We start from the raw sequence: 11114 nt of genomic DNA, 5'->3' as shown, positions 1-11114 counted from the left end.
CAGATATATTATATATTGTGTCTTTTTCCTGAAGCTCTGGAAATGGATTTGATTGCCTTATTGCACTCCCTACTATATCTTTTTTTTCCCTGATAAACCTAAAATCTCTGCTGATACATTACTAACCAGGCAAGGACGAAATCAGTCAAACGAGAACCAGCCATCCAGCTCGGGGGGGCTAGCTTTCCCCTTAGAAAATCTAGATCATAGAGCCGAGTGTCTGTGAAACAGTTCAAGGGAAATCTAACCACAGCTGGAGAATGCTTCACTTAAGAAGCAAATAAACCCAGCAGATGCAATGTAAATAGATGTGAGGTCCCCAAACCCTGATGCCACGCGCCATCTCGTGTCAGGCGCTGGGAGTAGCTGGACGCTCCTGCCCCAATTTCCAGCGACCTGACGTCATTTCAGGGATGAGGGATAAGGGTTTTTTTTTCCTTTGCACCCCAAATATTGCAAAAATAGGAAGATGTGACCATGTGAGGAAGACCTTGGGTCCTCCATGCTGGGGCCATTGTGGGTGCAATAATTGTGTGCGTGACTGGTTGGGTGCCGGTGTTTGGTTTTGGCTCGTGTAATGACATTATATGTTGGCCACAGCTGGACGGAGAACCTGACCCTGCCTGTTTATATGGCGAGTCGTGTTGAGGACAGTGAGACCTCCTCTGCCCCACAGCTGTCTCTGTAATATCCTGGTTGCACCTTGCTTTCTGTCCAGGGATGGAGTGACTTGGCCAAGGCCAACCTTGGAGTCGTTTCCAGACGGAGCTTTGTGATTTCCAGCATCTTCCCCAAGCACCACAGATGCAGCAGTTGCAGGACACCTTCTAAAGAGACTCAGAGCTCCAGAGTTGGACGGGTTTGTGACCGTGACCATTGTCCCTCCTGCAGCGTGATGTGCTTGTGGGGCAGATGAAGGTAAGGTTCTCAGTTTAGCAAGATTTGACTTCATGGGGCTGGGATGTGGCTGGGATTTATCCGGTGATCTTAGGAGCAAGTCTCTAACAGCAAGTAGCGTTTTCTTAGCAAGGCAGCAACCAACCCAGTCTGAGCATGATGTGCAAGTGCTGCTGGGTTTTAGAGATGTCTGTAGGCTTTTGTGCTTGTTAATGGGAGCATTGCCAGTTGTCAAGCTGCTGGTGCTGGTCTGAGAGGTGCGATGTGCAGAATCTGCTCAGGGGGCTGCCTGCACACCAGAAGCAGGCTGGACCGGCCCCCCTGGTCAGATCCACGTGCGGATCATCCAGGTCTTGAATGGGAACAGCTTGTTTGAAGTTATCGTAGGAATGCACAGCTAGGACTCACTTTTCTGCCCGTGTATATTAATCAATATTGCATTTCATCTGCTTTTTTATCATCCTGTCACTTGGTATAACAATGCCCTTCTACAGCTCCTCACAGTCAGCTGTATTTTTGCAGCCCTAAATAACTTGATCACAACCACCTTCATAACCCACCTCTCCCATCCTTTTTCCAGACCATCTGCATCAAGCAGCCCAGGCCCTCGCACAGGTCCCCTGGGATGCTGCCGATAACTTCCGGAAGGAACTGACCTTTTGGTCTCATCCTTTCTTTCTGATGTTTCAACCCGTTGTTGGCTCAAGAGATTGCCTTACCTCTCCCTGCAGGACAGCTAAACGTCTTTAAAAGCCGTCGGTGAGGAAGTTGCTCTAAGGCCTTGATCCAAGTCAACTCTATCAGCTGGAACATCTCTGTCCTCGGGATTGCTTCAAAGAAAGCTAAGTGTTACAGAGGATCACTTCCCTCTGTTGAAGCCCACAGACTCTTCCTCTTTACATCACGTTTATAATTCAGCTGTGAGTTTTATCCTCTATTACAGTTTCTACCAGACTGGCTGAGTTTTCCTACCCAGCCCCTGGGTACTCTTTTCTAAAATTAGCCCCTTGTTTGCCACCTTCCATCCTCTGGTCCTGCCAAAGACTGAAGCAAAGGTTATCCACTGCAGTTAATGGTTAAGCAATTTTTTTATGTGAGTACTTTTACCCTTGGGTGAATACCATCTGATCCTGCAGATTTATTACTGTTGTTTTGCTATTTATTTCAAGCAGTAGAGGAAGTGATGTCCTTTACAGATGTTACAACACCCCCCTTGGTTTGGGTGTGTTAGGAGTAGAGCGAAGGAGGAAGAGAACACACAAACCCCTTTATGGGTAGTTCCTTTTTATGCCAGTTAATCCAGTCCAACTACCATGTTGTCGTACCAGTTTAAGGCAAAAAAATGCTCCCCCTCCTCCCACTAGATGAATCTTTTCCTCTTTCTCTTTTTCTCCAGCCTTCTCCTTTCCTCCTGCATTTCTAGCCGTCGCTGGGACAAATGAGAGGGGATAAGAACTGCCAGGTGGGACAAGACCCATGGCCCTTTCCATCCTGTAAGCACCAGTGTCTCATGCCCCCAGGGATCGTACAAGATGCCCCAGAGAGGGGTCTGGAGGAGGCTTGTCCCCACCCCAAACTGGTCGTAATCCTGAAACATGGACATTCATGGTTTTGCTTTCATTGCCGTTGTCAGAGCTGCTGTGGCTGTGGGCTTCTGCAGCACGTGCAGGTCCGTGTCCATCGGCAAGCCTGAAGTTTGGAGGAGACCCTCTAAACCGTGCCGGCTGGGCTCGCAGTTCAGCGGCGATGGGTAAGCACCCAGTGCAGGCCGGCACCGTGGAGGGCTGGCTGGGAAGAGAGGTGGTAATAGAGATGTGCACAGAGGAAAACACCAAAATCAGAGTTTCCTGACTTTGAAACCTGAACTGCATAGCAGCCTTTGGAAGACTTTCCATTCGCTTTCTAAATTCTCAGGCCTGAATGTCATATCATGTGCCCAGCCATAAATAGCTGTGAATTAAACAGGCTGCGCCGCTTTTTTGGCTAATAGATATGTCTGCTAGTGCTGCAGCATTATCTTCATACCCCACTGGTGTTTGCATTGTAGATCAGGAGCTCAAGCTGACTTTTTTTTTTTTCTTTTTCAAGATTTAAAAAGCTGGCAGAACATTTATTCAGTTGTGCAACCTCCATTCAGAGTATTCCTCAGATCCTGGACATGGGCCTCATTTTTTGTCCTTTGACAGCGGCTGTAAATCAATGAGGCAGTTGGAGGTCACTTGTAGTCAATCAGTAACCAGTGCCGGCAAAGGGGAAAACACTAAATATTTGGTATAAAAACACAGGCTCTAAACTCGAAGTTCTCACTCAGGGTGACATTTTCACAGCCATGCCTTTGGAAACGTGGCTCCATCCAGCCTCGTAGATACCCAGCCTGGCCATGATCTTTTCCTGGTAATTACCTACACGGAGAATTTCACAGCACATGCACACTGCAGAAATTACAGCAAACTGGGGCGCAAGGTGCTTCAGGAGGAGGAAGTGGGTCTCGTGGTGCAAGGTGCTAATTTGGTGCCAGCTGAATTACTCCTCTTTTTTGCAGGAAGCCATTAGGCGTTGGCTGAAGCCATGCATGACCTTTGTCAGAGCCACCTCCCTCAGGAACTTAGACCCATGGCCAGGTGGTAATTCTCGCAGGGGTCCCTAATTCCCTTTGAAACAACTGGGAACTAAGCTCTTAAATACCTTTGCCGTCTGAATCATATTCCAATGGCATCATCATCATCTCTGCTCCTAGTTCTGGAGCCAGTTGCCCATAAAAACTTCTGCCTGACCTCATCTCAAGCCCCTGCAATGAGAACACACTTAATTTCCTCTTTCCTTTGACCTCAGCTGCTCTGGGCTTTGAGGTGATGCCGGATCCCATCTCTGAGTAATCCTCCAGCCATCTCTCCGTGCGTGCTAACAAAGGGCTCTCGTGCCCCGCAGCGCCGGCTGTATAATGCATCAGGCCCTATATGTAATCTGGACGTGCGCTAACAGTCCCTGTGCAGAAGCTGCGTGCCATCACTTTTTTGCTGCTATTTTGTCCCCCTGCTAATAGAGCTGGCCTGCACAGACGGTTTGCACAATAACCTGTGACTCATTTTTGGATCCATATGCTGGATGGTTTCCATTGAGCTCTAGCTGCAGGGTTTGCAGATTCATGTGTTGCACTTTTCGTCTTCACTCCAGACTGGGAGGTGGGCACACCGTGCTGGTGCCAGCAGCTCTGCGCTGTCCTCCTGCCTCCCCAGAAGCGTCCATCAGATCTGTCCCCAGGCCCTGGGGAGCTCCTGCAGGTCTCAGACCCAGCTAATGTGGGTCTGCTCCCTTGCTGCTTCCCAGACCGGTGTCTGCAGGAAATGCTGGTTCTCTAGTGTCCGCACGCAGTGAGAGCTTTGACGGTGGCCGCTGGCCATGGCCGCGTGGCTTTGGAGGTGGCATCCTTCCTCCAGCTGTTCCCTGGAGCCTCAAACAGGTGCTCATGCTCCTTCCTAGCCCGCTGCAGTGCAAGGAGGGGAATCAAGCAGGCTTTTCCCCTTTCTCTCTCTCCTTTCATACATTTAATACAAATTTTAAATACTGGCATTTCCTTCCAGTTTTCTGACAACCTTGAGAGATGCACCCCAGAGAGCAGGATGGAAAACTGAGTGCATGAGCAACACAAAAGGGATTTTCTGATCAGGAGCCGCATGCAAGTACCTATTAACCTTGCAAAGGCTTTAACGACATCCTTCAGTGCCTGGCCCTGTGCGTAGGCTTTCCTCAGGCTGGCTGACTGGTCAGACTTGAATTTTAGGCTTCTTAAGGGTTTAATAAGAGGCTGAACTAAAATGCTAGCTTTGAGTGGAGAGCTGAATTCTTCAAGGTCAGAAGGTGGAGAGGCTCGGTGTTAGGGTCAGTCCCATGCCACGGGGAGGGGCAGTGCTCCCGGTGTGGCCAGGGATGTTGTTTCTGCCGGTGAGCAGGCGAGGGGATGCCTGTGGCACTGCTCCTTCTGCCTCGGGGCAGACGTGGTGTTTCTGTGCAGCAGAGCGCAGCCCTGTGTGCCCCAGGGGGGCTGGCAGCAGGACTTGTCACTCCCAGTGGGGCTGGTCACGTCCAATATTTGTCTTCTCCGGGTGACCCGTCACCGTGGGGCTGCTCGCTGGCACCGAGCTGCTCCCGGCTGACGTGCCTGCATGGCACCACAGGAACTGAACGGATCGGCCTGATCCGTAGCAGAGCAGGGACTGCGTCCCTGTGTGGGGCTGGCGTGGGATGGCGGCTGGGTTTGACGCTTGCCCATGTGTCCTGCAGCCACCACAGAGCTGTCAGGCAGACACCACGGGGCTTGGAAGCAGCTTGGCTCCATAGGTTTGGGCAGGAGCTACACGAGCGTGGCCGTAACATGTCTGGGAGCTGGGCTGGCCTGTTCAGCGTCCCCTCGCACTGCACCGTGTTGGAAGACTGACCCAAAATGTCTCCCAGGATCCCCTGTGCAAGCAAGCCCTCGTAGGTTAATAGGTACTTGCATGCGGCTCCTGATCAGAAAATCCCTTTTGTGTTGCTTATGCACTCAGTTTTTTTGGACTGCATGCCCAAAGGGGGCTGGGAAACACGTTACGCCTTGCACAAGCCTGGGTTTCAGCACAACAGATCACTTGCATACTCATTTCGTTTTAAGTGCAGGCTTCGTTCCCAGGGGTTTCACCAAGCGTAAAAGTTAAGACTGCATTTTAGACCCCAGGCTTAAGTACTGTAATGTGCTAGCTGGAGGAGCAATGAATCGTGTGCTTTTCGCTCTCAGCTACGTTTGCATCCCAGCTCTTCTGGAACAACCGGGTACATGCCTCCCGAGTCACTCCAACACTCCCACACTTGCAAAATCCTTTAGCTTTTGGAAAAAAAGAGCCATATAAAGCCAGTCTTTATTAAACCTTCATCCTCCAATGCCTCTGCGTTAGAAAGTATGGCAAGAACAAGACACTTCCTACGGCTTGCTTGAAAAATGACAGCTGAGCCATCGAAACAGTGGCACTTGCCACAGCCAGGGATGATCCAGCGGGGTGCGAACTGCTTTGGAGGGCAGCGTGGCTGGCATCTCCCGGCTCCAGAAAATGGTCTTTACAAAAACATACACAAACATTACGGACCTTAGCTGGAGTTTATCTGATTTACACTTAGGAAAGGTGCAACAAAAAAACAAGCAGGTATTTTCTTGGTCAGCAAGTCTGAACCAGGCTCCTCTCCCTCCCACCCAGCTTCTTCTGAAATTATACAAATAACCAGAGATTTATATCTGTTGCTGTTGCCGGAGCATTTCAGGCATAACCCAAGCCCAGACCACTGGGAGAGGAGGCCCGTTCTCCATCATGCTGTGGTCTCTTCCCATGGCTCAGCTGCCGGTGCAGGGCATGGGAAGCCTTCATGGGAACCAGAGCTGGCCCCACATTCAACGCTGTTACCCTCACCATTAGTTTTCTTCCTTGTAACTGCAAAATACCCAATGTGCACAGGCTTTGGGGGGGTTTAGAGGCTTGCGTGTCATGCTGAGGCTCAGCACCTGCCTATTTAAACTCCTTCCTCCAGCCCTTATCATACCCAGCCCCAATGCATGTCTGCAAGAGCAGATGCGTGCCCACCGCTGGACACGAGCCACCGCCCTGGTGCCCGCCCCGCAGCAAGCCCGTTAGATGGCATCACAGAGTAGCACTTGCTGCACCTTCCTTCCTCTCACCCAAACGTGTCTTGACACCAGTCCAGCCTTGAACTGGCCTTTTGTCAAGGCAGCAAGCTCTGGGCACCGCCGTAGTAACTCGCTGAACCCACCGGACAAAGAGCAATGATAAGGCTCGCCATGCCACGCTCGACCCTCTTCCCTGCAATGACAGTCCTTAGCGGAGGCAGGATTTTTCCAGGATCAGCCTTTTCTTTATTTAAGGATTTTTGCATAGGCAAACGTTACATTTTTGGACACACAAATGTTAAAATGATCAATCCTATATGTATGCACACGCTCACACCCACAGCCTGTGCTGTCTTTCTTAGGGTATTTATTCATACATGTATATACAGTGGCCTGGTGGAAAATGTTTTCTGTGGTTTGAAAGAATGCTCTAAAAGGGTCAATTTGAGGAATGCCTTTAAAGAGTGTCCACTCTGTGTGTCTGTGTCTGTGCATTTTGGTTTCAGCAGCTTTGTGTCTGTGTCATATAGTCCGTAGACTGTGTATTGCACTTCTCTATTTTGAATTTTGTTCTGACTCCTCTTACTTTACTCTCTCACCTATAAAAACAGGATTCCTAATGAAAACAAGCAATGAATTGCTGCATATGCTCAGGTGTAAAGGATTTTCAAAAGCAAGACAGCTGGCAGCGCACTGCTGTCCTTCTGCCTTGGACTATTTGTGATAGAAAATATATTGATTAAAACAAAACCAGGAAAGTGCAATGGAATGAGGGTGCTGACCTTGTTCTGATGACAGAAAAGTCATTTCGGGGTGAGACTGTGCCTTGAGCTTTTGCAGGGACCTGTTGTCCTGGGCATAGGATCAAAGGAGTTTTTTCTCAAGTAAGGATTGCAAGTAGGTAGTAGTTGCCATTTAAAAATGAGGTACAATCCAAAGAAAACTGCTAGGGAAATTTCAATTAAAAGAAGCAATTTCATACGGCATAGATTGGTTAAATGTGCACAATTGTAAATATAGACAATAATTTACAGGTTTTTCTCTTGAAATACTAGTGCTGCTATGAGGAGACAAGAGTGTGACTTACTTATAATGACTTACCATAACATTTTCATACTGTAAATGAGACAGATTAAGTTGACATTATATATTACTTAGCTGTGTACCAATTAGCTAAACAAATGCTATGAATTCCGTCATTTATGATGGAAGCTACATAAAAATTGCATAATTACTGTAGTGAGTCATCTAGTTAAATGGCACTCCTATATGGACGAATTGATTTCAATGCAAGATTAATAGCCTTTTGCTGCTGTTTTACGTGCTTGCCAAAGACCATACTACATTGTTGCTAAGCATCATTAATGGATTAAAATAAGGGTTCTGCATAATTCCTACGGTGTATCTTCAAACAGCTTGTTTAGTTTGTGCACTAGCCTAGCGCTTGTTAGCCCTACATAACACACGGGTCTGGAAGGCTGACACGTGTGAAGGAGGTTAATGCAATCCTAGGAACTCTTTCAAAAGCTCACAGGTCTTCTTGTGGATGACTTCGCGGAGTTTCCGCACACGCCGGATGCTGGAGGTCCCCACAAAGCTGTCTGGCTGTAGGACAGCCATGCCATTGTGGACGTCTCCCATGATGATGAGCTGGCCATCCACCGTGGTCATGTTGGGACATGGGCAGCTCCAGTCCATGTTCAAAAGGGTGATTTCTAGTGGTTCCTTCCCCAGGAATTTTAATCCCATTTTTTCATCTTTGAGAATCTCCTCCACTGTCACCAGGGCATGTCCCGAGTCTTGGTCTTCGGTCAGCTCTGTTATACGGCCCAGGATAACAAAGTCGCTTTTGCAGAAGCTTGTCACCAGCTTCTGGCGTGGTTTGCAAGCTTTGCAGTGCGTGTTCTTCGGGAAAGGGCACATCTCTTCGCAGGCCTCCCGGCTCTCAAAGTTGTTCTCGTTGCCTCCACACCCACCATAAATGAAGGACTGGCACTGCTTTGTCAGGCTGTTATAGGCCCATCTGGGCTCATAGGCCTTGCAGTGACCTTGGAGGGCTGGCAGATTGCAAATGTTGATTGGGCCATTCATGCATGTTAACATACAGTTCTCATAGGTCTCAAAGTGGTTGAGGTTGCTGTTACAGTTCCCATAGATGAAAGTAAAGCAGTTGTTTTTCTTTGCATCATAGTACCACCTGGTCTGCTCTTCCCCACAGTCTTCGCTGTCTGGTTGCTTCAGGCACTCATCGGTTGGAAAATGTGTTTTGTTTTGGGAAGCTTCTTTGGATGTGGGCTCTCCTTTGATGACTGACAAAGGGAAATCAGCCCTGAGAAGGCCACCGCTGTTTTTGGCAGTGCAGGTATAGATGCCTGCGTCTTGGAGCTGGGTGTTGTAGATGACCAGTTGGGCGATGTTGGTGACCACGACGTTCCCTCTGACATGATTTGGCTTCATAATGACTTTGTCTTTCCCATCGACCTGCTTCTCCCACGTGATTTCTGGCTTCGGTCTCCCTGTAACATCACAGAGGAAGCTGACGGTCTCTCCCACATAGACGGACTGATGGACGGGGTTGTTCACTAGAGCAGGTGGCAAGATATCAATGACCGTTGTCTCAGAATAGGCAGTTGTAGGGCGAGCTGTTGTTTCTGGTGGGATAGGGCTGGTGTTCGGCCAAGTAAGGTGGTACCTACAGGTGACTACATTCAGTGTAATGCCTTTGATGCAAGCTTCTGCATCCATGTAGCACTTGTTGTAGTAGGTGAGCCCGTCGGAGGCACAGGTGAAGCTCGGCTCCTTCTCACACCTGTCCTTGCACTTGCAGACGGGTTGCCCGTCCCAGATGTCACACTCTGAGCCTTGCTGGATGCACATGAAACGGTCGCAGGTTGCCTCTTTGGGCATTCCCACTGGCCCTTTTTTCCCCTTGACATCCATGTACCGAGCCGCCACGCAACTCTTTGTTCCACAGACATTGGGGCAGCACTTCTCAAAGGTCTCACACTCCTGCGGGGAAAGAAAACAACCCGATCATTACTGGGGACAGAGTAAAGTCCTTTTTAGAGATTCAGCAAGCAGAGAACCCAAATACTTTCAAGGTGTTAGCTCACGGGATCCGTTTGCCACAGATGTCTGTGGTACAAAACTCAGTGTCTCCACTGGCAATGAGTGGAAACATCCCTCCAGCATCTCCTGAGGGGTGTCTAAACACCCTGGGGTTTCTGAAGTGCTTCAGAAAATTCTAGAGAAGGAGAATGTATTTCTATTTCTTAAACAGTAACCTCATCATAAGTCTTTCCTAGAGTCACATGGCCTGCTTCACTACCGAACCAACAACCCCCCTTCTGCACTCTCTGAAATGCCTGAGGACAAGCCCTGAGAAACAAGAGCGGATGGAAGGTCTTATCATATGGCTGTAGGCAGTAATCCTTCTTATTTTCCACAGAAGTATGTAAAGTATTATTTGAATTCCCTGAGACTAACAGCCTACTCTTGGAGGTGAAACTGCCAAGGATTTGTAATTGTTCACACTGTAGAGGAAATAATAGAATATCTCAAAAGTAAGGAAATTCTTGCTCCAAAAATAATTTTTCTATGGTATTTAGAAAAACAAACCCAAAACAGCTCATTATGGCTTCTCTGTCCTATTTTAGTCCTATTTTCAAATGTAGCATCGCTCTTCTAGTGATTTATTACACTCCGTCTCAGCTACAGTCAGTTCTAAATTGCAGTTAATTTTAGCAGAATTTTCATCTTCTGTGCAGAAAAGGTATTTGATATGTGCGTGATCACAGCTGCTGGGTTGTTATGGATTACTTTAAGGCACCACGAATGCTGCTACCATGTACACAATGGGGCACACTTCCACCATATGTTAAATCTCTACAACCCCCTTGAAATCCAACGGCTTTCTCCGTAAGTGAGAACAAAATGTTTTTTAAGCTACCAAGCTAAATAGCTTCCCCTGAGTCCAGTATCCTTTCCTTATTGGGAAAAAGATGACCTAATAACATAACTCTTTCCCCATTTCCAGCTGCACATTACTAGGTTTCAGAAGCAAAGTTAGAAACCAGAACGGGTAATGTTTTCGACTGAGGTTAAGGAGCGTGGCTTTAGCAAAGTCGGTGGCAGAGTCCTTGGCTGCTTGCAGACCACTCATTCCAGGCGAGGTCCCAGGATTCTGTGCTGCCACAAGGCAAAAGCGAATATTTTTAGCCAGTGGCTTCTGGCTTTCAGGTTCTGGCCAGTAAATTATTAAAACAATGTCCTCTGCTGCTGCTACTGCTGCTGCTGCTGGGGTTTTGCAAGCATTTTAATATTGATTGCTGCACCTGGTAGTTGAAATAAAGGGGGCTTATTTGGGAATGGCAAAAGTAAAAACAGCCCCTTCATTCATAACACATGGGATCCATCTGAGCAGATCTCTTCGTTTACTTGATGGCCAGTCTTTTTCTCTATTTTCCGCCCCCACTCATCTTTGCATTGCAGAAACAACCCGGCTACAGAACATAAACCCAATGACTTTTTTCAGCATGGTACGTGTTGCTGTCAGCCTGGTTTGGGC

The 11114-nt window shown here is 48.2% G+C and overlaps 1 protein-coding gene across 1 annotated transcript; it reads right to left on the bottom strand.

Annotated features, from left to right (window-relative positions):
• Positions 1-8044: 8044 nt before the first annotated feature.
• Positions 8045-9502, bottom strand: WFIKKN2 (WAP, follistatin/kazal, immunoglobulin, kunitz and netrin domain containing 2). The gene has a single exon (XM_009480957.2). The coding sequence runs from the start codon at positions 9485-9487 to the stop codon at positions 8045-8047; it is 1443 nt and encodes a 480-aa protein (XP_009479232.2). The 5' UTR covers positions 9488-9502.
• Between the last annotated feature and the right edge of the window lie 1612 nt (positions 9503-11114).

Source organism: Pelecanus crispus, chromosome 12 (genome assembly GCF_030463565.1).
Source record: "Pelecanus crispus isolate bPelCri1 chromosome 12, bPelCri1.pri, whole genome shotgun sequence".
Classification (NCBI taxonomy): Eukaryota; Metazoa; Chordata; class Aves; order Pelecaniformes; family Pelecanidae; genus Pelecanus; species Pelecanus crispus.
Note: the sequence above shows the minus strand (reverse complement) of the source record. Positions and strands in the feature narration are given on the sequence as shown.

Excerpts from the sequence above, each read along its gene's own strand:
- WFIKKN2 (XM_009480957.2), bottom strand. The coding sequence starts at position 9,487 with ATGGATGTCAAGGGGAAAAAAGGGCCAGTGGGAATGCCCAAAGAGGCA.